Below are 27,293 nucleotides of genomic sequence, written 5' to 3'. Positions count from 1 at the left end.
AATCAGGGCTCAGGGCACCACCGCTAACAAGGGGCCCAGCCAGGACTGGTACCCAGACAGGCTGGCTGCCGAACGTGCCCTGAATCTACTGCCTCCTGTTGACAAGAATAACCCTACAGCAAGGGGGAGTGAGCTTCCGGGCAAAGGAGGGAGCCATCTCTGCCCGACTGGAGACAGAGTCAGGAGAGGCTTCCTCTGAGCCAGGTCTCAAAGGGCGGGGAGCAGTTGAGTACACAGCGATGGGGAAGAGAGCACGTTCTTAATGAGAGGAGCACCTGAGCAAAGGCCCTGGGGTTGGAGCCGGGACATGCATGGGGAGAAGTGAGGGATTCATCGTGCCTGGAGCCTAGGATGTATCTCAAAGGACAGAGGACTCCAGCCCACGGACTGTGGATTGATTTTTGTAGGCTGGGTTTTACCTGGTGTGTTCACGCAGTGTGTGCAGACCGTCAGCCTGGTGATTGTGTTTCTGTTCGTCTATGCTGTGCTGTCCGCGTTAGTGTGAAATGGACCGTGAGCTCCATGAGGGCGAGGCGTGAGTACAGCTCTGCTTCAGGGCCTGAGGAGCCAAAGACCTCGCTGAAGGCAGAGAGACTGAGGTTTGGGTGAGGTGGTTCTGATACGAGGTTCCCTGGGGTTCCATGGAGGTGCCCCAGGGGACAGGGAGATGCTGAGTGGGGGGCTCTGGCCTTTCTGCCCCACCATGTAACAGAGCAGCTCCTTTTTTTTTTTTTTTTTCTAATTTGTTTTGCATGGTAAAGCATGGTGAGATTTTTTTTAAAACAAAGAATTTTTTAAAAAGAAAAGAAAAAAAATTGAAAACCTCTGGTACTAGAGAAAGCTACTGAACTGTAGTGTCTAAAAACCTGGGTTGGAGCTCAAGTTCTATAAATTCTCAGTGCCTCGGTTTTTACTTCTGTAAAAGGGAGTGGGTAATATCCAGCCCCCAGGGTCCATACTGATCTCTGGATTAAATGAGAAAACACACTCAGAGAGCCTGGCCCACAGTGGGGCCTCAGGAGGTTCATCTTGCAGCCACTCCACCCTAACCACATTCTGGCCTCGTGCGTGGCCCACCCACCTGTGTTAGAGGACACACGGGGCTGGAAAGCCTCGAGTGGGGACCAACCTGACTCTGCCCCCTATTGACTGAGACATCTCCAAGCCCCACCGCCAATGAAGAGGGCAGGTCTGGGAGTCTCGGGGGCTCCTCCAGGTCCTCAGGAACCACCGCCCCCCCAAGAGCAGTACAGACATCAGACTGGCCAAAGGGTGACTAACTCAGAGCCAGCCCCCAGATCCCTCTTCCCTTGAAAGACTATAACTTCATATCCTTTGGGTGTAGCTGAGGCCCCACACCAGCTCTGGCCGGGGCAGTGCCCTCAGCCCCTTGCCCCAAGCCCCCGCCCAGCTTCCCTACCAGGCGGCTTCCGAGTCCTGCCCACACTGGCTTCCAAAGACCCGTGGGGGGTTCCCATACAATAGGTCTGCCCTGGACACCAGTGTCTGGTTACTTCACCTCCCTGAGTCTCAGTTTCCTCATCTGTCAAGTGGGCTGAGGGGGGAGAGATGCTGCTCGGTAACCACAGGCTACACCGTGTCTGGCGTTAGGGCGACCTCAGTTGTCCACCCAGCCCAGGTCCCACAAAGCACAAGAGAGGTGAGGCCACCTGTCCCTCCAGGCCTGCCTGTCACACGAGAGGCCCCGACAGGGCAGGTGAGTTACTTATACAGGCCCCCCCCCCTCCCCACAGCGATTATCTTACTCCTCCTGGCACAATCCCGGCCCTGCTGTGGTTTCAGACGCACAGTTATTTATAGTCAGTGGAAATTAGGGCCTCTGCAGATGGTTCCCTCGTACCCACCTGCCAGTGTCAGCCTCCACCCCAAAGGGAGGCCCCCTAGAAATTTCTATGGCCCCAGCAAATGGTACCAGGGACCGTTTCTGAGCAGAGAAGACTCAGAGGCTCTTTCTACAGGATAACTTTGGAGGAGATGCCAGAGAGTTGAGAAGCAGAAGTGAGCCTTTCCCATGGGAGGATCTGGGAGGGCTGCATGGAGGAGGCCGTATTTGAGCAAGATGCTGAGGGATAGGCAGGGTTTGCAGTGGAGAAGGACACTCCATGTAGAGGGAAAAGTGTAGACAAAGGCACAGAGGCAAAGAAGGTTATGTAAAAGGAAGAGCCGATCATTCTGTTTGGTTACGGCTTGAAGGAGGGAACCACAGCAGTAGTGGTAATAATTAAGAGTAACTGAGCATTGTAGATGCTCCAGACACTGTTCTAAGAGTTTTACGCACATCATCACCTCATTTGATCCTCCTGACAACCCTATGGAGTAGGCACTAGTAGTATCCCCATTTTTACAAATAAAGAACCTGAGGCACAGAGAAATTAAATCACTTGCCCGTGGTCACACAGCTAATGAGTGGAATTCCAGAGTCCATACTAGGACTCCAAATGTTAAGGCACAAAGTTTGGGCTTAAATTAAGAGGCAGGAGGGAGGCCTTGAGGGTTCTCGAGCAGAGGAGCAGTGCGGCTAGGACAATTGATCTGGCAACCGTGAGTATGGGTTGGATGGGGAGATACCCCAGGAAATAAAGCCAGTGAGGAGGGAAGGACAGGCATCCAAAAGAGAGGGCTGGACCCAGCCAGGGATGGTGATGAAGAGGAGGGCACACCATACAGCAGGACATAGCCTGTGATAGACGGTCAAGGGCGAGAGTGTCATGCAGACTCGGTTTCCAAGACAGCAGCTGGCCGCTTGTGGTGGAGACGGGCCAGCAAGGAGAGGAGCAAGGCTGGGGTGAAATGAGAGGTCTCTGCTGGGCACTGTGCATCCTCAGGGCCCGGGGGATAGGAAGGCAGGCCTGGAGGCAGAACATCTAGATGACAAAGACACCTACAGAGAAGTCCTGTCTCTGCTAACAAGTCCCAAACCTGCATGGGGGGAGGGCAGAGATCTGGGCCTGTGCTGTTCACTGCTGTATACTAGTGCCTGGAACAGTGCCCGGCAGAGAGTACAGTCAATAAACGTGCAGGAATGAATTCACCTGGGGTGCTCATCAAGCACAGGTCCTTAGGGAACACCAGCTGCTAAGGGAGCAGGCAACCAGCAAAGCAGGAGAAGTCAGAGAGGTAGAAGGAGAGTGTCACCTGCAGGTAGGGTGTGATCAGGGTGTCTGACACTGGATAGGCAATCAGTTAGTAAGGGTTGCCAGGAGGGGTCCAAGGAGGATAATGAAGGAGTAATACCCCCAGGGACAGGCTGCTGCATGAGATCTTGGGAAACCTCTGCTGGACAAAATACAGTAAGTCCCCTACATACGAACCTTCAAGTTGCGAACTTTCAAAGATGTGAACGTGCCCCTGTATGCCAGCTGTTGTACTGTACTACTGTAATTTTCAAGGTACGGTACTGTAAGATTAAAAACTTTTTCTTTATTTTTTGTGTTTGTTTTTTATGTATTATTTGTGTGAAAAGTGTTATAAACCTATTACAGTACAGTACTATATAGCCAACTGTGTTAGTTGGGTACCTAGGCTAACTTTGTTGGACTTACAAACAAATTGGACTTACGAATGCTCTCTCGGAATAGAACTTGTTCGTATGTAGGGGACTTACTGTAGCAGAATAGAACGTTCCCTGGGCCTGCCCCGACACTCACCAGCTCAGTCGGGTCAAGGCAGATGGGACAATAGCCTGAGGGACTTGCAAACCCATGGGACCACAGGTCTGGAGTGGCTCTCAGGGAACGTCTCAGCCAGCAATCCCGGGGTGCACTGAGGGCCAGGAGGGAAGGGACCTGCCCAGGTGTACCGTGGGTGAGGTCCTGACCCAGGGCCGGGGCCCCCGAGTCATCCCTGCACATGGTGAAGGGGGCAGACGTCCCTCTTTCCTGCCCCCATTGCAGCCTCCTCACCTCCCCGCAAAACCTCAGCTCTCATTCATCCCTGCCCTACTGCTGTATACATTTCCAGGGGCCGCCATAACGAAGGACCACAAACTGAGTGGCTTAAACAACAGAAACGTATTGTCTCACCATTCTGAAGGCTGGAAGTCTGAGATCGAGGTTTTGGCAGGGTTGGTTCCTTCTGAGGGCTGTGAGGGAAGGGTCTGTCCCAGGCTTCTCTTCTTACCTTGTAGGTGATCATCCTCTCCCTGTGTCTTCACATCGTCTTCCCTCTGTGTGTGTCTGTCTCTGACTGCAAATTTCCTCTACGTAAGGACACCAGTCATACTGGAGTAGGGCTCACCCTCAAGACCTCATCTTAACCTACCAACTACTCACCTCTGCAGTGACTCTATTTGGTCACATTCTGAGGTTCTGGGGCTTAGGACTTCAGCATATGGACTGGGGTGGGGGGCATAATCCACCCAGAACATTCTCCCTTGAGACAATCACTTCTATGCTTGGAGCCACGGTTTCTCTCCTGTAAAGTGGGGATGTACAGGGAGACAGATGAGGACTGTGGTGAGGGCAGACGAGCTCCCTTCCATGTGAACACGTATGTCTCCGAGAGCCCATCACACAGTGGGCATTAGGAAGCAACGATACAGCCTAAGCGTTCAGCAGCAGGCGTCCTGGGTCTGATCCCAGCTGTGCCACTTACTTACCAGCCAGCTGTGTTGTGCGAAGCAAATGACTTCACCTCTCAGAACCTGTCTACTCATCTGTGAAACAGTACTTGCTCGTGATCCGTTGTAAGGAACAAATGAGCTGCTGTGAGTAAGAACACACAGTTCAGTGCAGGAAGCCTGCAGGGAACGGAAACTGCCATTATTGTTATTACTGTTATCACTATCATCATCATTATTTACATATTATAGGTTCAAGACGCTGAGGCCCAGAGAGGGAAAGATCTTGCCCAAGCTCAACAGCCGTCTGGCACAAAACCAAATGAGAACTCAGGTCTCCTGACCCGCAGTCCCAGCTTTTTTTAACCACATCCCTGTGTGATATTTTTTTTTAAGTAATTCCTGAACGCCTAACATTAGGAAAGCAATTAAGCCGCCTTCAGCGTCTCCATGTGCCTGATGGAACAATGTGGGAAATTGTTGTTACAGAGAACAAGAAGCAGTGTGGATGAGGCTCGTGATACAGTGCAGTGTGAAAAAAGCAGGGTGTAGCATGGTACATGGCAACAACTCCATAGAAACAGATGCGGGGAAAAAAGGCTGAAAAGAAACATCCAGAAAGTGCCGGTGTTGTGGTTACGGGTGAGATTAGGGGTGATGGTTTTTCTCTCAGCTTCTCCTTCTGCACTGCTGGGGATGTTCTAAGGTGGGTCAGCTAAGGCATGCTGGTTGTAAGCAACAGAAGCCATCTGGGCAGCACACTGCAGATCTGAGGGCAGAACAGGTCCCCCTGTGTCAGAGCAGAGGCTGGAAAACCGAGGGAACTTGGGACATGCAGGGATGGGTGGCAGGAATGACAAAACAAATGCGTCCTTGGGGAATGTGGGGGGGTGGAATCTGCTCCAGCTGTCTTGGGTCCTTGTATTGCTCAAGATTCCAGGCAGCGCTGTGCTGGCAGACGTTTAACATGCAGCCCTCTGGGTTGGGAGGGTGTCCTCGTGTGTAGTGTGTACTAATTTCCATGGTGGCTGCCCTGGGAGACAAGCATTTTCAGCCTCCCATCTTATAATAAAGAAACTGAGACTCAGAGAGGACTGGCGTGGGGTCACACAGTGAGTGGGTGACAGTTGGGACTTGTCCTTGGGTCTCCTCACTTTGCCAGTCCTGTGCCCCTTGCCCCACCTCTTTCCTTGCTGGGATGTGTTTGGAGGAATCATAGTGTCAGAAAAAAAGCTCCCTAGTCTATTAGAAGCTGGAGCTGTGAGCTGGGAAAGAGCCAAGTCCCAAGAAACCACTGAGTATTCATTGAGAAAAAGTGGTCACCAAACTGTTCCCATCCCAGAGAAGGAGGCATGTGGGGAAATCCCGGGCAAGCCCCACTGAAGGAAAAAAAAAAAAAAAAAAAAAAAAAATATATATATATATATATATATATATATATATATATATATCCCTGCAGAGGCAAACTGTAGAGTGCAGAGGGTAGCTTTGTAAATTACCACATTTTGGCTCAACTCCTAAAGGGCCAAAGTGTTTTCCTTCCACTTGATAGAGGCAGCTATAGGATATCTGGTGAGTGGGCAGGCACCATCCTAGACTTTTGTATCTTAAGCTTCCTGAGGACAAGGGCAGTCTCATTTGCCTCTGAAACCTCAGCACCTAGCAGGGATTCTGCATAAATGAAAATATGAGTGATGATGACATGTGTAAGCATGCTAAGGGCTCCCTAGTCCACCTGCCCCCAACCAGAACCCTCAGCCCAGCTCAGCTTGAGCATCACAGAGATACCAGAAAATCTAACCCTGGCCAAAGCTGCCAGCAATGTCTCCACCACCTCCCGGTACATGCACCAGGCCAGCTTCCCTGCATTCCCACTGTTTCCTTACCTGAAAAGGTATGTCCTTTTCATCCCCACCTAGAGGTCAGGTCCCGGGGGGAGGGTGCCAGCCGGGAGAGGCTGTGATCTAACAGAGATGCATGTCCTGCTGCCCCCTTGCCAGCCTCAAGGATGCATGAGCTGGCATGAAGCTGCCAGCATCCTCTTGAAGTCCTGGGAGATCTAATTACCCAGACAAGGGGAAAGTGTTGAGTGAGTGAACGCTGGGGTTTGGAATAATCCGTTTTCTGACTGCTGCAGTTAATGTGAGGCCAGGCTGCAAAAGTGTCCCTGTGATGTTCTGACAATGGGCTTCCGGGACAGCTGGCTGTTTGATCTGGAACTGCCAGCTTTTCTGTCTCCCCCAAAGGTTTCCTAAATTGTCCTAACAATTACCATCTCGGGGAGCCAGCCGTGTTTCTGGCTTCGGCACAGTAACAAAGAAAGTACAGCCACGATGTGGGAGGCTGATGGAGACCAGCCTTGGGGCTGCAGTGAGTCCCAGCCCTGAGGTTTCATTCTGAGCACTGGAGGATGGTGGGGATTGGGGAACGTGCCTTTTATGTATGGCGTCTCTTTTCAATATTGTTACCATTTTAGAGATGAGGAAACTGAGGTACCGTGTGCCCAGGTCATTTGCCAACAGGTTGCAGAGGTGACATCCGAACCCAGGCCCACCTGGCCCAAGTCCCCACTCTTCAGTGTGTTCTAGACGCCCTCAGATCTTAGATATTTTTTTCCTATCTGTGGGTATTTCAGTTTCAGAGCCTCTTGGGACACATCCTGCCAGCTCTGTCCTGAAGTTTTGTCCCTAAAAAGTGCCAGGGATGATGATTTCATGCTAGCGTGTTTCTCAGTTAATGGATATTTTTACCTTCTGCTGTAAATATCTAAGAAAGAATTGCCTCCAGTCGATGCTGGACCAAGTAGTACGGAGTTTGAAGGTGTCAGCAGAAAAACCTAGAGTGGAACAAAAGGCTAGAAGTTCCCAAGCACCTATTAAGCTCCAGGCATCAGAAAGCTCTTCCATTTGTTCATTCATTCATTCAGTAGATGTTTCTTGAACACTTACTATGTGCTAGACATAGTTCTAGGCCCTGGGGATAGATACAGCAGGGAATGAACCCAAAAATGTTACTGGCCTTGTGGGGCTTGTGTTTGAGTGTGGGTGGCAAGAAAAAAAGCCAAGTAAATGGAAAAATAATTGAGATCATCCATTGTAATAAGCGCTCTGGAGGAAATAAGCAAGGGCCTGGGGAGTAATAACAGAGAGATAGTCTGAGATCCTGGGATCGGGAGGCAGAGAGGACCTGGAGAATGAAAGGAAGGCTGCCCTGTGGAATGAGGGGACGTGTGGACAGAGGCTTGGTGTGGGGGCCTGAGGGCAAGCCAGCGAGGGCTGGACAACCACAGGAGCTGCAGGAAGGCTGTGGGGTTTCCTCTCAAGTGGGGCAGCTGCCGGAGAGCTGAGAACAGGAGAGGGACATGATAACGTCATCTCGTTCATTCTTGCCAGGCCCTATAAAGCAGGTACCAAATCCGCACTCCAGAAGGTGAGGAGAGACCAAGGCACTGAGTGGATATGGTTCAGCCAGGGAGGAGGTGGTGACAGGGCCACTTTTTAAACCCAGACCTGGGTGAGGGTCTCTGCATCGCCCAGCCAGCCAGGGGTCAGCATGGCCAGAAACCCAGCTCTGGTCTCCTAGCACAGTGCCCTGTCCCCAAAGGTCTTGCTGCTTTGTTCTGTTCCTTTTGGTTTTGTTGCTGGGCAATGGGCTGAACAGAACTCAATGGAGTGTGATTTGAGGGTTCATCGGAAACATTTTGTTTCCCTGTATAATTACAAGCCGAGGCAGAGATGTGTGTTGCTGGTTGCTAGGCAACCAGGTGTGACCCAGTGAGTGGTGGGGGCGATGATTCTTCCCAGACAGCAGTGGCAGGTCCACCCACCCTCCCCTCTCCGTAACCCCTCAAGATCCAGACCCTCCCAGCCAGGCAGGAGAACCCCAGGGACTCATGATGAGGGGGACAAAATGCAAAGTAAGTGCTAACAGGAGAGGGTGACAACTCCAAACAAACATGAAATGAGTTCAGGCCCACAGGAAAAATAAAGAGAAGGACCTATGTAGGGAAAGCCCTTTATGACCATAATAGTGGCCCACACTTACCTTGTGCCAAATACTGTTCTAAGCACATTAACAAACATTAACTCATTGTACCTTTACAGCAAGGCTATGAGGCAGTTACTATCAAAATCCCCATTTTAAAGATGGGAAAACTGAAGCACCTGGGGGTTAACATACCCATCCTGTAAGTGGCAGAGGCAGGCATTCCGGCCCCAAGCCCAGTACCAAAGCAAATGGGTGGATGGCCTGTCTGAGAGATCAGATTGGGGGTCAGCGAGGAGAAATAGAACACATGAGAGATTTACTCAAAAACTGAAATTGAATCAGTTCAGCTTGTATTGGGGCCCTACTGTGTGCTGGATAGTTTGCCTTATACAGAAATGAGGTAAAGATCTGGAGCTGGTGGAGAGGGAGTGGTGGCAAATAGACCCAAGCAGGCCATCGGAATATTTACCAGGGTGTGGTGGGTACTATGAGAGATGGGAAAGATGCTGGGAGAGGGTGGCGTTGAGGCAGACCCCAGAGGAAAGGAGACAGACCCAGGCCTGCTGCTTCCCACCAGTCAACTATTTTACATTCGGTAGTGTATATATGCCGATGCTACTTTCACTTCGCCCCAGCTTCACCCTCCCACCCCATGTCATCAAGTCCATTCTCTATGTCTGCCTCTTTATTCCTGTTCTGCCCCTAGGTTCTTCAGAACCTTTTTTTTTTTAGATTCTATATATATGTGTTAGCATACGGTATTTGTTTTTCTCTTTCTGACTTACTTCACTCTGTAGGACAGACTCTAGGTCCATCCACCTCACTACAAATAACTCAATTTCGTTTCTTTGTATGGCTGACTAATATTCCATTGTATGTATGTGCCACATCTTCTTTATCCATTCATCTGTCGATGGACACATAGGTTGCTTCCATGTCCTGGCTATTGTAAATTGAGCTGCAATGAACATTGTGGTACATGACTCTTTCTGAATTATGGTTTTCTCAGGGTATATGCCCAGTAGTGGGATTGCTGGGTCGTGTGGTAGTTCTATCTTTATAAAAACTTAAACTCTTTAAGAGTTTTTTTTTTAAGGAACCCTTTTTTAAGCAAAATCACCGAGCTATTATTATTCATTCATTCCAATTAGTGAAAAAGCATCCATTCTTATGAAGAATAATGTTCTGAGGGTACAGTTTGATAACTTTCCTGAGAAGCCTAACTGTTCTCAACTGACTTCAGTTTTATTGTTCAGTGAAGACTCTAACGAGCGTGCTTTTCTCCTACTGTGGGCTCTGTGGCCTGCCAGCCATTCATGCCACGCCTGTTTCATGAGCACTTACTATGTGCTGGGCTCTATTCGAAGTCACAGGACCGTCTCCACCATGGAGCTTACAGCCTGGCAAACTAGGGCAAGAGCTGGCCTCAGAGCCATCTGTGGCTTCACCGGTGACTGGCCCCGGCGACCCTTCCTCCTTCACAGCCAGTTTAACAGCTAGAAAAAAGAGAGAGTGTTCTGTCACCTTCCAGTTATCAAGAAAGCATCATAGTCGACCTGCCCCCAACCTGGCAGGAGCAGGGGCATGGCTGGTCAGCAATGTAACCGTCCCTCCACCCCCAGAGGAGGGTGGACTCACCTCCCAGCAGGACCAGCACCGCGGGGCTGGCCGGGGACCTGTGGGCCCTCAAGCCTCACAAGAACCAGGTTCCTAAAAGCAGGCACACAGAACTTCTCTAGCGCTCAGAGTTAGCAAAACTACAGAAACAGCTTGCTAAAGGAAGTGCTCTCTCCCAAAGCAACGCACTTCTAAGTAAAACACTTCAGAGAGAATGTGGCAGGTTTGTAGAGAGAGACATCACTGGGTTTTGCCGCTAATCAGGAGATGGATGTGGTGACGACCATGTCTGCTCCAGTTGGAGTCCCTGAGTGTGTTTTCCTGGCGGTCACCGTGCTCTTGGTATTAGCGTGAGCCTGGGTCAATGAAGCATCTTTATCAAGCCCACTGCTGCACCCACCGCCATGCCAGGCCCCTGAGTGAGGGGACGGGAAGTGCCCTGCCCCTGAAATGAAAGCGGTGCTGACCCTTCTCCGTTGCACGGGCAGCGACAGAGGTGGCCTTTGTCAAGTTACTTGAGAGACACACAAAACATTTAAACTACAAAAGAACGCCCAGCAGTGTGCAGCGAAGCATCAACATCAGTGATAGATTCCTGGCGCAAATGCTTAGCTGGTCCCGAAAGAGCCTGTGTCACAGAGCACAGCCTACATCGTAGAACAGCAGGGGAATGGGTTCTTGGCATCTCGAGACCTGGTTTCTAGTCCTGGTTATGCTGCTAATGGCTTCACGCGCTCGAACAAGTCACTTCACCTGCCCAAGCCTCAGTTTCCTCCTCCATGGAGTGTGCAAAGGCTATTGGCTTCTGTAGTTGAAGTCCTTTAACCTGTACATGTAGGGAATAATTCTCAATGCACACACTATACCAAGTACTCTATGCCAGGCATTGCCTCACATAACCCTCTCATCAGCCCTCCGGGGTCTGCAGGATCTCCCCTTTTTATAGCCCAAGAGGCCCAGAGAAGGTGAGTGACTTGTCGCAGGTCACACAGCTGTGGAAAGTGGTACAGCCGGAGCCATGGTTAGTTGTTGGAGGCTGTGACCACACAGTTCTAAGCCCAGAGGATCCAAATTAAGTGCATATCTCACCTGCCCCCGGAAGATTATGAGGCCATGTATGGCAACAGCACTACACAGTTAGGCCCCCAGGTGGGTGTAGAAAAGCCAGGGAGGGTGGGAAGTGACATTTCTGCTCACCAGTGTGTGACTGGTGCTTGGTGGGATGCTGGTGCAGGGAGGTGCACAGTCACAGTTTACTGAATGAATAAATGAATGAACGAACGAACGAATGAGGCCACACACGTACTAGTTCAGAACAGGACTCAAGCCAGCTTCCCTGGGTTCAGTTCTAGCTCTGTCACTTCCTAGTTGTGTGTAAAATGGGGTGATACTAGTATCTCCTGCAAGGAGCCACTTGGAGGATTAAATGAGTTTGTACATGTGAACGCAGTTAGCACAGAACCTGGCACGGAGTAAACACTAAGTGTTGCCTGTGATGATGGTGAGGACGAGTGATTTAACCAGAGGGTTGCGTAGCTATGTTGTGATTGAGCATTAGAGCTATTGCCCCAAGTGTTTTCACAGCCAGTGATCCCCCCTCCCTTCTTCTCCTCCTTTCTTGCTCCCTCCCCCTCTCTCTCCCCTCCCTCTGTTTTTCCTCCACAAGCACACTGTGAGGGTTTCCTGTGTGCCAGCCATAACCAAGGACACAAAATGAAATGATACAGGTCTTGCCTTTCAGGAGCTCAAAATTAAGTAATCGCAGGAGTCAGTTAAAATACCACTTAATACAGCCGTAAAAAGAAACGAAACTGAGTTATCTGTAGTGAGGTGGACGGACACAGAGTCTGTCACACAGAGCGAAGTAAGTCAGAAAGAGAAAAACAAATACCATATGCTAACACATATATATGGGCTCTAAAAAAAAAAAAAAAAAGGTTCTGAAGAACCTAGGGGCAGAACAGGAATAAAGACGCAGACATAGAGGGTGGACTTGGGGACACGGGGAGGGGAAGGGGTGGGCTGGGACGGGGTGAGAGAGTGGCATGGACTTATAAATACTGCCAAGTGTGAAATGGATAGCTAGTGGGAAGCAGCCGCGTAGCACGGGAGATCAGCTCGGTGCTTTGTGACCACCTAGAGGGGTGGGATAGGGAGGGTGGGAGGAAGATACAAGAGGGAGGGGATATGGGGATATATGTATACGTATAGCTGATTCACATTGTTATACAGCAGAGGCTGGCACACCATGGTAAAGCAATTATACTCCAATAAAGATGTTAAAAAAACAAACAAAAAATAAATAATAAAATACAAAGTACAAAATGTTCCGCCTTAAGGGTACAAATAGCATGATTTCAGAGAAGGGATAAATTACAATAAAAATATAGAACTGTCAAAAATAAAATACCACTTAATAACTTCCGTGGGGGATGAGCAGTGTAGAGGGGCCACTAGATCAGAGCGGGGCCAGTCAGGGGTGGCTTCCTGAGGAAGGCACAGTGACCCATCCCAGGAGGAGGAGGGCCAGAAGGGCGGCCAGGCAGGCAAACGGCCAGGCAGAGAGAGCGCAGGCGCACTGGAGGTAGAGCAAGAGGAGATAAGAGGTTTTCCACCAAAGTGACATCATCGGTGGGGTACCCTGTGCCCAGTGTGCCTCCGCACAGGGCAGGCTCACCCCCTCCCCCGGTTGGCAGCACCTCCGCTGAGTGCGGGGACACAGGCTGACCGAGCAGCCTTAGAAGGCCCCTCGTAAAAGCTCAATGGTTTTATGAATGGATGATACGGTTACAAGACAAGTGTGCAGGAGGATCTCGGAATTTTTGAGCAAGCAGGGCCCTCAGAGGGCTAATCCCAGCCCCTCAGTTGAGAGGAAGCAGAGGCGCAGCAAGGTCACACGGCCAGAGATTGGAGGAAAATCAAGATGGGACGCCAGACCCCCGGCTTTCTCACGTGCTCACTCCCCAACGACCTGTCTTTGTTTGGGTTCCCCAAAAGCAGTGTGAGTCGAGGATGGGGTGCAGGTAGTGTGTCTGGGAATCATCTCAGGAGTGAGAGAGCAAGGAGAGGAAAGCAGGGAAGAGAGAAATGCCGATGGGAGGTGTGCTGGTGAGCTGGTTACTGCTGAGGGCAATGGGGGCTCAGCCCCACTGGACCTTTGCAGGGAGTGTGTGGGATGCACCTCAGAATTGTCCCTCTAAGGGTGCAAGCCTGGGGCATCTGACTCCCAGCTCCCGCTGGGTGTGGTCTGGGTAACTGCCGGCACTTCTGGGCCCCCTGCTTGGGGACACCCAGTGAACACCCAGCTACAGGAAGAGCCCTGAAGCAGAAGACAAATTCGGGGGGCACATGGGGGTACGGCCAGTGTGCTCCAGAGCTGCCCACCACGGCTGCAGCTTGGAGTCACAGAGGACCAAGGGGCTGTGGCCCTGGACACAAAAACAAATGTCACAGATCCTTAGCAGATAATAATAGTACCAATAATGATTTCCATTCATCGAGGTATTTCCCTGCACCAAGTGCGATGCTGCGTGCATTATGTGCATCACCCGAGGAAATAGGTACCAATTATCCCCCTCGCACAGATGAGGAAACCAAGGTCCAGGACTGTTTATGTAAATAACTTGGTTAAGGTCATATAGGTAGAAAGTGACAAAGCCAGAATTCAAACTCAGGTCTACCTGATTGCACAGACCTCCTTAAGCTTCCAGCCATACAGCCTTTCAGGTGCTCAGAACCTGCCAGGTGACCCAAGTGCAAGGAGCATGTCAGGGTTCAAGGCTCTGAAACATTCCTCTTCAGAGGAGGGAGAGTGCGGCTGTGGATGGCCCAGAGTGCGGATCCCTGAGCTCTCAAGGATTCGCCTTGGGGAGAGTCACTTTCTCCCCTCTCTGTGCCTCAGTTTCCTCATCTGTAAAATGGGGCTATTCATGATGCCTTTCCAGCCTCCCTCATGAGGATCAGCCTGGTTGGAAGAGCTTGCACTTGTTACATATGGTGAAGAGACCCAGGTTCATGTTCTGGGGGTCATGATACAGTGGTTCAGACGTAGACTCTAGATTCAGACAGATTTGGAGTTGCCCTCCAGAGGATAGGTTTCTTGACATCCCCATGCCTCAGTTTCCCCATCTGTAAAATGGGGGTAACAAAATGCCATCACAGGGAAAACACGAGTATCATTACTGTTTTGAGGTTTAGGTATGCGAACTCAGGTCGGTCCCTGAACCTCTGTGAACCACGGTTTCCTCATCTGCAACATGGACCTCTTAACACACGCTCTGCAGAGTCGAGAGGCCCAAACAAGATCAGGGATGAGGACCCATTTCCTAAAACTTTTACAAGGGAGTTACTCTCTGCTTTCTGGAGTCTTCATGGGTGAAAACTGTCACACCACCATCCTCCTCCCCTGCTCCCGTCTCTCCCATCCCCCCCCAGAATTCTTTCATCCTGAGAGAGGCTCTATTTCTAAGAGATGCCTCCTGGTCCTCAATAAAGCTGCCTTTTTGAAGAGTAGGAGAAGCTACTATCACAGAAACGAAGGCCTCTCCTTTCCTGGTGTTCATGTCAGATACTGGATCTCACCAACAGTTTCCCCCAGTAACTTCAGGCACCTCCCTAAGTGTGAGGGATGCCGCAGGGTGAGGCTGAGGCTGGACATGTGTGTTTCCCCAACAAGTCCTTTTGTGGAGATCTGGTTGGAGGCTTCTCCATCCCTCTCATCAGCAAGAAGGACAGAGGAGACCACCGCCTTGGACACAGGAGGAGACCCTGAGTATCTCCCCTGCCCCCCAACCCCGGCCTCAGCCCGAAAATACCTCAGAGCAGACATTGCTTTGGAGTTAAGTATTGCGCCCTCCTCACCTCCTTTCTTCCTATGCACCTGTTTATTGAACAGCTAGTGCGTATCAGACCAAGACAGATGCAGGCCCTGCCCTCATGGTGCTTAGAGTCAGCAGGAGAGTCCAACATGAAGAAAAACCAATTACATTATTAATTATTAAAATAAAAATTAAAATGAAAGGGATTTTCAGTGAGGTATGGGAGCATTCAAAAAGGGGTCCAACCTGGGCAGGGAGAGAGACAGGTTCAGCTGAGTTAGATGCAAGTGAGGGGAAGAGGATTCCAGGCAGAGGGAACAGCACATGCAAAGGCTCTGAGGCAGGAGGGCACTGTGTTGAAGCCATACTACAGAGGCTGGTGGCACTGGAGTATAGTGGTGGGGAGGGGGTGATAAGACTTCAGAAGAAAGCAGGGACCACACTGTACAGGGCCTTCCAGATCTGGGCAAGGAGAGTGGATTTTCTCTGTGCAATGAAGCCCCTGGAGCATCTTCAGCAAGGACCTGACATTCACACAGTGCACTTTACGCTTTTAAACCATCCCTCTGACCACTAGGTGGAGAATGGATTGAGGGTAGCAGCAGGGAGATGGCTACGACTAATATGCAGGTAGTGAAGGGGAGTGGTTGGATCTGAGTTAAGTATTTCTTTGGGCGGAGGTACACACAGGTACTAAGTGTTGAAGCCAAGATTTTAACCCAGGAATATTTGTCTCCAAGTTCATGTCTAAAGGTTACATGGGAATAAACATGTATTTTCTTACAGTACATATTGATTTCCCCCTTCAAATTAAACTTTGAATCATTCAAATAAAACATGAATACATTCTCCTGGTTAAAATCAAAATATTTCAGTCAAAGCTAGAGTCCCAACCACTGCAACCTATCAGAGTGCCCTTTTCCTCCCCAGAGGTTCCACTGTCATGGGTTTGGAGCAGATCCTTACAGGCATTTTGCTACATATTTACATATATATGTACCCATAGAAAATATAAACTATGGTTTTATTGAGTTTTCTGTTTTACATAAATGGAATCAAACTACGCACATTGCTCTGCAACTTGCTTTTTTCACTCAGTTTGTACTATGTTAGTACATGTAAATGGATTGCATTTTTAAAAATTGTTGCATAGTATTTTATGGACTGGATGCACCACGGTTGATTTAGCCCACTCACTTTCCAAAGACAGAAATGCATTTTTCTATAAATGTTGTAGCTTTTGAAGGGCTTATGGGGGTTTTTTTCTTTCAAAATATAAGACTTTTATTTATGCTAATGGAGGAACCTACACCGCAGCGACAACAGAAATATTTAGCAACACCCAGCCTGGTGACTAAATTTTCCCATTTTCTTCAGGTGCTTGGCATCCCTGGGAGCTAACTCTTGTCTATTGCCAAGTCTCTGTTTATAGCCAAAGGCTGTCTCGAGAACAAGGAGAATGGTGGAGTTGTTAGCTTTTAGGTCCTGGGCCCTAAAATAGGCATCCTGGCACGATGTAGAAATAGTACAGCTGTGGAGCCTCAGAGACCTGGGTTCAACTCCCAGCTTTAGCTGTGTGACCCTGAGCAAGTCACCTTACCTCTCTGAGCCTCAGTTTTTCGATCCATGGAATGGAGTTTATAATTGCCATCTTTTAGAATGGCCGGGAGAAGTGAATGTATGCCACATGTAAAGCGATGATCACCTAAGAGCACGTATGTGTGCATTTAGTGCCCCACTGTCTGCAGCCCCAACACAGTGGAGGGAATGGGGCGGTGGGGGGGAGGGGGTGGGTGTAGATCCTGCATCTCTAAAGGGGTCACTCAAGGTCACAGAACAGTAAAAAGACGAATACTCTGCCACTGCTGGCAGTGCCGTATGGGGGTGGCATATGAGTTCAAGGGGATTTTCTGCCCAGATTCTGGGCACCTACTGTGTGCCAGGCATTTCCCACATTGCACGGCCTTTCACCTTCACCCCAGCAGGCAGAGCAGAGGGTTGTCCCTCTGCCCCAATTTGCAGATGAGGCAACTGAGGTTCCAAGAGAAGGGGTGCCACTTGCCCAAAGTCTCAGTTAGTGGCAGGCTGAGACTGGAATTTGGTCCCTCTGTTTCTGAAAGCTGCCCTGAGGCTGCAGGCAGCTGCTCTGCAGAGCGCCCCCTCCTGGAAAGATAGGGAAGCTCCTCTCATGATGACATCTCAGATGTCTGCATCCAACCATTTCCTCCTTTGCAGGAGGAGAGAAAAATGGCTTTTCTGGCCTCCCTTTTTCCAAGGAGATGAGATAAAGGCTACTCAGAGGTCACCTCAGGACAGTCTGAATCAAATCTCTTAAATGAGGTTGACAGAGAGAGAGAGTATGAAATGTCCATACTTTTGTGTGTGCAATAAGGCTTAGTTTTTTAAAGCTCACTCACTTCTCATTTGAGCAAGATGAGAAGCCCCTCCCTTGGTGAAAAGGGCCTGGGCCAGGAGTCAGGAGTCCAGCCCCGGCTCTGCAGCTGAATCACTGTATCTGGGCCAAGTCATTTCCCCATCTCTGGGCCTCAATTTTCCTGCCTGTCAAATGGGAGAGTGAGACTGGCTGACCACAGGACTTGTCCTGCTCCAACAATGGGGGAACCAGGGGGGAGGGGATGGGGGGTGCTTTAGGGGTAGGGTTGCTAGATTTAACAACGTGAAATACAGGATATCCAGTGAAATTTGAATTCCAGGTAAAAAATAATTTTTATTACTATGTCCCCAGTATTATAGGGGACATAACTTATACTAAAAAATTATTTGCTGTTTATCTGAAATTCAGATCTAACTGGTCATCCTGTATTTTATCGGGCAGCCCTATTCGGGGCCTTCACCTCCACTGGACCGCCCCACCCCCGTTTCTTTGATACAGATAATTTATATCTTCACAGCTTCTAGATGAAATCCTGGCCACCCAGCTTCCAACCAGATCCTCACCACCCACTCCCAGCCTCCTGCCAGCGCCCACTTTCCTGCCTACATAGAAATTCTGGAGCCATGGGCTGACAGGTTTCATGGGTCTAGGAATTCCTACAGCGGAGATAGGGCTGGAAACTCAGCCAGACTTGGGGACTTAAATCAGTGGAGAAATTTATGTCCATGTGTGTCACGATGGCTAGAGGGACACAGTGTCTGTGGCTGCTCACAAGCGGCTGGTCCCATTCTGTGCCACACCCACATGTGTGCACATAAACTAGTGGTATTGCGTCCATGTGTTATCGAGAAAACTGTCTTTGGATATAAGGTATCAGAGCTACCAGTTCCCGGCCTTCAGCCAAGCCCATCCTTCGTGTCACATGTGGGGAAACTGAGGTCCAGAGGGAAGTGGCTTGTCTGCAGTCACATGGCCTTCCACTGTGCCTGTCCTCACCTTGACCGCCCTCCTCCCCATCTTATTGGGAGGAAGTCTTCCTGCAGTCTTCCTCCTCCAGGAGGTCGTGATTAATTACTCCACCTCCTAAGACCAGACAGTAATAACCCGATATCCTCACCTGGTGCCTGGCATAGCACTAGGCACCTTACACGGACAGCCTGCCAAAGCCTCGTCCTGCCCCTGTGAGGTAGGCCCCGCCGTTGCCCACATTTTACAGAAGGGGAAACTGAGGCACTGGTGGTGAGGTTACTTACCCAAAGTCACTCCAAGTTGGGATTTGAGCCCATGACATCTGACTCCAAGCCCCACCTGAGTTCTTGGTACTTGGTCGCAAACTAGCCACCTACGGGCTAAATCCAGTTTTGGATATGTTGTGTTTGGCCCTGGAATTTTTTTTTGTTTTTTGTTTTTTTATTTAAATTTATTTATGGCTGTGTTGGGTCTTCGTTTCTGTGCGAGGGCTTTCTCTAGTTGTGGCAAGCGGGGGCCACTCTTCATCGCGGTGCGCGCGCCTCTCACTATCGCGGCCTCTCTTGTTGCGGAGCACAGGCTCCAGACGCGCAGGCTCAGTAATTGTGGCTCACGGGCCCAGTTGCTCCGCGGCATGTGGGATCTTCCCAGACCAGGGCTCGAACCCGTGTCCCCCGCATTGGCAGGCAGATTCTCAACCATTGCGCCACCAGGGAAGCCCTGGAATGTTTTTAATGGGGAAATTTTACATCAAATTCCAGGTGTCCAGCTTGTCTTAGAAGACCAGAGAATCTACCACACTGGGCCCACAGTCCCCCACAGGAGATGAGAAATATCTGTCCCCTTTAGAAGGGCTGAGATTCTTCACTTTGCCCCAGTCCCCATCACTCCCTGTTGCCTCCCACCCACCTACTTCACTCATTCACAAAACCTGCCCGACCCCACAGCTATTCTCATTTGCAGCTCCTGCCCTGTGCTCTGTCCCAGGACCCAGGATCTCAATGTTAGGCCTATGAACAACCAGATGACAGAACCGCTAAGCCATGGCTAGACCCCCTGACCTGGAGGACACCCATATTTTCTACTGGTCACACTGTAGACTCCAGAACATTTGAAGCACAGACCCTCAGGAGATTCAAAGACTCATCTCTCTTTGAATCAATCAGGAGGGGCCCAGGAGGTGGGCTGGCCCCACTGTCACTAAACTTCTTCTTAGTGAAAGCTTCATTTACTCCAAACCTTATGAGGAGCCCCAAAATGTGAGCAGACCCCAGCAAGACCACTTCAGGGCCTGTAGACCTTGAAATCCCTGGGCTCCTCAGGGTCCGTACATTCTGTTGAACTCTCCTGTTTTCAAGATGGGGAAACTGAGGCTCAGAGAAAGGAACTGGCTGACCAAAGGCATAGCTAACTGCTGCAACAGGCCACTGTTGACTGTGCCTAGCCCCTTCCTCAGAGGCCCACCACCCTCTCAAATTCTCCCTTCTTCCCCTCATCAAAACCCACTCCCAGGAAAAAGCCTGAAACTCATTCACACTATGGTGTCCAGAACCAATGATGGCTTCCCCTCCCAGGGAGTCTAAAGGAATTGGAGCTTTTAGTTAAAGGGAAGAATTTCAGACATTGTCTGTGGGTAGAACTGGGCAAAGGAAGGAAGACAAGGAACCTCCCTGCAGTCCCTGAATCATACTACGTCGTGCCTGCTTGCTCTGGATATGGAGCTCCCAGATGCCACCACAGCACAAGAGCCTGGGGGCAACATTTCCATGTGCTTAGAACAGGGCTGGCCTGGGTTCTCAGGTCCCAGGAGCGGCGTCAAGGCCACCTCTGGGTCTCATGAAGGCCTTGGTCTCTTCCTCTATGAAATGGGCATAACTCAGCTCGGGCTCCTCCCTCCCGTGCACAGGCAGGACAGCGGATCTCCAGTGCTTACCTGCTCTGATAGGCAAGGCAGGTGTGGGGTTTCCTTGGGAACGAGCCACCCCCCGGCTCTCCCACGAGGTCTCGCTAGTCCGGCTCTTGGCGGCGGTAGGTGGGTGTCTCACTGTCGGCATCAGCACCTAGAAACCCAGACAGGAGGCATGCCCATGTCCTGTACCCCTGAACCGTAGACTGTGGGACTCCCAGGACCGCTGAGCTCCTGCATCCCTGAGTGTGGGGCTTTTCCCTTCGCGGGACACTCCCCAGCACCCACACTGGCCGGGCCTCCAGCAGCGAGAGAAACACGGGTTGAATGAATAACTGGATGAATGAGCAAATGAACGACAGACTATTGGAGTTCTAGAACCTGCGATGTGGTAGCTTATCTATGATAGTAGTTATTAGATCACGAGGCCCCACAGCTGTAACAGCAGAATGTTCCAGTCCTCCAACCCCAGCGCGCTAGTGTCGCTGTTCAGGAGACCCTCTGGGCCAAAGCAAACACTGGGCGCCGGGTTCCTGGTGGATGCCTGCCAGCCCCCTGCCTTGTTTTTACCTCTCTCCCCTTCTCTCCTCCCTCCGCCATGTGGATGATTCCCGGAACGTGTGTGTCTCTCCTGGGCCCCCAGGCCAACCTCTCTGCACTCTGTCCGCAGGTTTGCCAGGCACCGCTCCAGACCTGGAAAAGAGAAAGCAGATTTTTGGGCAAAACTTTATACCTCCAAAGAAGCCAAAAACCTTCCTGCAGCTCGTTTGGGAGGCACTGCAAGACGTGACGCTGATCATCCTGGAAATCGCGGCCATCATCTCCCTGGGGCTATCCTTCTACCACCCGCCTGGTGAAAACAACGAAGGTAAGACAGGGCCCGGGACCCCTGCTGCCCACCCGGCAACATGCGTGCCTGGCCACACAGGAGGGCACTAGGGGCTCGCGGCCACCGCTCCCTCCAGGTGAGGAAACCGAGGCCCAAGGGGCAGGGCCTCACCCACAGCTAGTGGGTGGCTGAGCCCGACCCCAGGCTGAGAGTGCCCGGCCCCCATTCTCCCATGTGTGAAATGCAGGGGTTGGACCAACAATGGTTATATTAGAGTGAGTGTTTATTGAGTACTTACAGGGTGCCAAGCTCTGGGCTGAGATGCTGTCCTAACAACCCCATGAGGTAGGGTCCATGATTATGCCCATCTTAAAGATGAGGAAACCAAGGCACAGAGAAGTGAGTTAACTGGCTCGAGGTCATCCAGCTAAGAAATAGTCCCCAGGTTTTGCACTGGGGCTTGTTAAAAACACCACTGGGCTTCCCTGGTGGCACAGTGGTTGAGAATCTGCCTGCCAATGCAGGGGACACGGGTTCGAGCCCTGGTCTGGGAAGATCCCACATGCCGCGGAGCGGCTGGGCCCGTGAGCCAGTTACTGAGCCTGCGCGTCTGGAGCCTGTGCTCCGCAACAAGAGAGGCCGCAATAGTGAGAGGCCCGCGCACTGCGATGAAGAGTGGCCCCCGCTTGCCACAACTGGAGAAAGCCCTCGCACAGAAACGAAGCCCGACACAGCCAAAAATAAATACATTAATTAATTAATTAATTTAAAAAAAAAAAAACACCACTGCCCAGACCACTCCCTGAGAGACTCTGGTTGTGTTGGATGGAGCCCAAGGGTGGGTGACCCCGAACTTCTGTCCAGGCTGCTCTCTGAGATCTCCCCACTCTCACAGCTGGGGACAGAGCCCCCGAATCGCTCACCCGTGGCCTACATCCACACTCTGATCTGACAGGGCATCAGCCCTGTTCTTAGGTGCCCTGCTCTCTGGGTGCTCCAGCTTCTGAGCGACCCTGTTTCAGCTCCAACGCTGGGCTTCTCCTCAGAACCCCAAAATTGCTGGCTCCTCAAGGCCTGCAACTACGAAAAAATCCATGATGACGTCAGAGCTCTGTGCACCTGATATTCTACAACAGGGATCACAAACTTCAGCCCACGGCCAACTCTGGCTCACCTCCTGTTTTTATATGGCCCGTGAGCTAAGATTGGTTTTTACATTTTTAAGCAGTTGAAAGAAAATCAAAATAATACTATTTCGCGGCACATGACTATTGTATGAAAATTCATATGTCATCATCTAAAAATGCAGTTTCGTTGGGACACCCCCATTTCTTTTCCATGCTGTCTGTGGCTGACTTCCCACCACGACGGCAGGGTTGGGTGACTGTGACAAAGACAGCAAGGACCACAAAGACTGAAATATTCACTTTCAGGCCTTTTATAGAGAAAGTTCGCCAACCTCTGTCCTAGAAGATCAGGAAGGGAAATTTTGCTTCAAGAAAGCCATTCTCCCTCTCCCCGGCCAGCCACCGCTCTCTGAGTGTGGAAGGAGAATGCAGTGGATGAAGACTCAGTTTCTGAAGGGAGCCCATTTCCCCGGGTTAGAATCCTGTCTCCATCACTTCCTGGCTGTGTGCCCTTAAGCAAGTCACTTTCCTTCTCTGAGTCTCAGTATCCTCATCTGCAAAATGGGGCGACAGACCTCACCTCGAAGGGTTATTACAGGGAGGTGGTGAAGGGCCGTGTGGACAGCGTGGCACGCACAGAGGGCACCTGGAGGTGCTGGACCTGCAGCCGCTGAGGGTAGACCACCCCGGGCTTCCTTCCCTGCATCCCCGTCGGGGATCCCACGCTGTGTGCCTTGCGGGAGAAGGATTCTCAGTCCCGGTCCTAGCTTGGTTCAGTGTCAGGCACACCCTTGTGGGCCCGATGCTGAACATGCTTTCCCACGTGACGAGTCTCGGACTTGAGAGGGCATCCCGAAACCTGTCCTGGGTTCTGAATGGAGACATTGTTTTGTGGGTGGAGGAAACACTGTGCCACTCACCCAGGGAGGGTTCTGGGGCAAACCCTCTTTCTCAAAGTCAGGACTTAGAAGTCCTAATGGAAAACCTCATAAATAAATGAGGTGGTTGGGATTAACATATACACACTACTATATATAAAATAGATAACCAGCAAGGACCTACTGTATAGCACAGGGAACTCTACTGAATATTTTGTAATAACCTATAAGGGAAAAGAATCTGAAAAAGAATATATATGTGTATATATATATATATATATATACACATATATATATATATATATATACACATGCATGTATAACTGAATCACTGTGCTGTACACCTGAAACTAACACGACATTGTAAATCAATTATACTTCAATTTAAAAAAAAGAAAGGGGCTTCCCTGGTGGCGCAGTGGTTGAGAATCTGCCTGCCAATGCAGGGGACACGGGTTCAAGCCCTGGTCTGGGAAGATCCCACATGCCGCGGAGCAACTAGGCCCGTGAGCCACAACTACTGAGCCTGCGCGTCTGGAGCCTGTGCTCCGCAACAAGAGAGGCCGTGACAGTGAGAGGCCCGCGCACCGCGATGGAGAGTGGCCCCCACTCGCCGCAACTAGAGAAAGCCCTCGCACAGAAACGAAGACCCAACACACCCAAAAATAAATAAATAAATAAATAAATTTAAAAAAAAAAGAAAGGAAAAGAAAACCTCAACCTCCATTCATCCTTCATTCCAGAAACTGAGCACCTCCCAAGGACTAGGGCTTCACCAGCTCCATGACAGCTTTCCTTTATGATGACGAAGTCTTTTAAACCTGTATCACTCTACGAATATATACATAGATAGATAGGCAGACAGATATATATGCACACACATACCATGAGATATGTGGGATCGCATATTTTTTTGTTGTTAGCTTTTTATAATCTGATTTGGCGTTAGTAGAAAAGTGTAAACACTTTTCTTTGTTATGAATTATAATTAGACATTTCCTAATCAATGTGCTGTGTAAGTAGATAATCCTACTAGGGTCACTGCTTCAGGCAAGCAAATAAAAAGTGAAAAGCATGTAAGAAATAACCCTTATGGGCCTCCTTTCCCCAAATGAGAAAGTGGTCTCTGAGGTTCCTCGAACAGCTGTCACCCCACCCCCTCCCAGGCCAGAGTTTTCTGAGAAACTGGATAGCCAAGTCTATCTGGCCAACTACCTCAATTTTATACCTAATATTACTAGCTGATTTCTTTTTTCTGCATGACCTCTTTCCAAAGAGGGTTTAAAGCAAATAAATTTGCTACCACGATTGAGATATAAATTTGACTTTGAACTTCCTGGCAGCCAAAGCAGAAAGTGAATTAGGATGATTTGCATAGCTCAAGTAATCAACAAGGAGGAAAGGTAGTTCTTTAGGAAGATAGCATGTCCCCTGACAATGAATTCTGGGATGAACTTTCACATAGGATATTATGAGAGATGCATAATGGGCAGCATTCTTTGCAGAAGTTTTCCAGAAAATATAGAAGAAGATGGTACATGGCTACTTGCATGAGCCTTGAAAAAAGCTAAGGGTGCAACACAAAGCATAATAAGAAGGGTAATTCCTACTATTTTTCCTACTATTTTTCGAGCCACAACTAGTTGGAAGCTTTTAGGGTAAAAGTTCATTTGATCCTCACTTGACCCTCACAACAACCCCATGGGCAGGTGCAATTATTACCCAGGAAACCAAGGCCCTGAGATGGTAAATGACTTGGGAGGTCAGACTTTAGGAAGCGGCAGAACCGTGGCTCAGACCAAGGCATTCCAGCTCCCGAGCCCACGCTCCTACCCCTCGGCTACGTTTCCTCAGAAAGTGACCGGGTTGAGTCAGTGCCACCCGGAGAAGTGACCTCATGTGACCCAATTTAGTGCAAGATTAGAACTCAGCAGGCAGGTGATAGACGGGGTGCAGTGGGAACATGGATCAGGCTCCCAGGCTGTACCAGGAGGAGCCTTCCCACAGCCCTGCACACAGATGGCTGGGATCACCTCCATCTTAGAGAGGTGGGAGCCAAGGCCCAGAGAGGGGAAGGACTTGCCTAAGGTCACACAGCTTTTAGACAGTAGGGCTGGATTTTAAACCCAAGGCTTCTGGTTCTTTCTACTGCACCTCCCTTCCTCCAGCTGAGACACTAGCTCAGGCCACACTCAGTTGATGAGGGCAGATGCACACACTCCAGTCCCACAGAATGAAGTTCCTGCACTTCGTGACTGTGCTTCCTCCTCCCCAACACCCAGGCCCTGGCCTGAGCTCTGAGGCCTGGACCTTCCATGTTACCTGGACCACCCGCTGCCATGTCAGACTCAGGCTGCATCAGTTATGTATAAAACGACGCTGGTGATGAACTAACAGGCTCTAGACTGCCTTGCAGCACGCATAGCCCTTCCCTGTTTGCTTTCTTGGCTCAGAGACCTCCAGACACTTGTCAGAGGTCACACAGCACTTTTGTGGCAGGGCTGGGATAGGCATACCCCATGCTTCCAGCTCCCTGCCTGTGACAGCTCCCCTAGTGCCAGAGTGCCAGCAGAGTGACCGGCACATAGTAGGTGCTTAGAAAATGTTTGTGGCTTGACCAGTTTTGAGAGTCCTTATTCGATGCTAGGCCCTGCTAACCACCTAGAAAGTAGTTTCCCCATTTTACTGATGAACAACTAGAGGGAAGCCCAGAGAGGCCAAGTGGATTCCCCAGGGTCACACAGGCAGTATGCGGCCACACCCTAGAAAACCCTGGGTCCAGGGAGGGCAGCTGCAGGTTTCCCAGACCCTGTGGTCACAATCTCCAGATCCTGTCCCTGCCCCAGTCCAAGGGAGCCCCAGAGGAGACCTCAGCAGGGCCTACCCACGCCCCTCTTTCTTCCCCTTTCTCATCTCTTTCCCTTAATTGCACCAGAGCAGCAGGAGTTGTTTTCAGGGTTTGGTGGCTCCCAATAGCTTAAGCAATCTGCATCCCTACTTTCTTGCCATCCCAGGGCACCATGTAATCATCAGACAGTTCTCAAAAAGCTGATGGGCTCTTGCTGGCCGAGTGAGTGCCCTCAAGGGCCCAGAGGGCTCCTTGGTATTGAATCAGCAAGGGCAGCAGACAGGACTTGGAGTCAAGGTAACAGGGTGTGGACCCACTCAGCTACCATGCCCTTGGCTCTCAGAAGTCAGTCCAAAGAGAGAAGCTCATGAAAAGGAGAGGACCAATGTCTGCCATGTACTCACCACATGCCAGGCCCTTACTAAGCCCTGGGTTCACAAAGTCCCTGGGGTCATCCCACTTTATAGCTGTCCAAACTGAGACTCAGAGAGGCCAAGTCACTTACCCAAGATCACACAGCAGAGCCTGGATTTGAAGCCATGTTTTTCCAGTTCCAGAGCCCAAAGGCTTTTCATTGTCCTGGACTGTCTCTAAGTGTCCTAAACGTTTCAGTAACTAAAGCGGGGGGCCGTTGATGAAGCACAGGACAGGGAAGAAACAGCCTTCCCACTTACAGAGCATGTGGCAGGGGCAGGGGATAACAAAAGTCCCAGAAGGAGAAGCACTGGGCTCTGTATCTTGAGTCATTCCCCTGAAGTCCAAGAGAATGCATGTCCGTGTACTGGGTTTCTATTTAGCAAGGTTCACCTGTGTTTCCCAGTTTGGGGGATTTCACTGGGGTCATTCACTAGTAGAGGGGCACCCTAGTTCCCCTCCTCCCATCTTCACATGGTTCTGAAGTCCAGCTGGATCCCCTCTGACACGTGGGGCTCGAGGCCCCATTCAGGCTGCCTGTGTGATGGCATCATGTGCTGGACAAGAAGCCACCCTGACACTGAGCGTTTACTGTGTGCTCGCTGCATCAGGTGCTTTACGTACAGCCTCTCCCCAGGCCTCACCACCACCTCGGAGGGAGCACCTGTCATTACCCCAGTTTTGCAGATGAGAAAACCGGGGCACAGTGGTTAAGCAGCTAGCTCCGGGCACACAGCTGGGATGTGAACTCAGAGCTAGCCCGATGCCAGTTATCGTCACATGATAATGATTATCATCACCACCAAAGGCTGGTTCAGTTAAACAGTTTAAAATTATTGGAGAAGTCTGAAATTCCCAAAGAAAAGAAAAGCGGCTCTGAGAAGCCCACACAGTGGTATAGTTGTTTATTAGCCGATGAAGAGTGGC

At 50.4% G+C, this 27,293-nt stretch overlaps 1 protein-coding gene across 1 annotated transcript in view; it reads left to right on the top strand.

Moving 5' to 3' along the window:
- The window catches only part of ATP2B2 (ATPase plasma membrane Ca2+ transporting 2), a 347,108-nt gene that overhangs the window by 246,984 nt on the left and 72,831 nt on the right, over positions 1–27,293 (top strand). Inside the window, exon 5 of the mRNA XM_061195585.1 lies at positions 20,941–21,138. Coding sequence (XP_061051568.1) covers positions 20,941–21,138 — 198 coding nt within the window. The remainder of the gene's footprint in view (positions 1–20,940; positions 21,139–27,293) is intronic.

The sequence above is a fragment of the Eubalaena glacialis genome, chromosome 7 (genome assembly GCF_028564815.1).
Source record: "Eubalaena glacialis isolate mEubGla1 chromosome 7, mEubGla1.1.hap2.+ XY, whole genome shotgun sequence".
NCBI lineage: Eukaryota > Metazoa > Chordata > Mammalia > Artiodactyla > Balaenidae > Eubalaena > Eubalaena glacialis.
The sequence above is the reverse complement of the archived record's forward strand: the minus strand, read 5'-3'. Positions and strand labels throughout refer to the sequence as shown.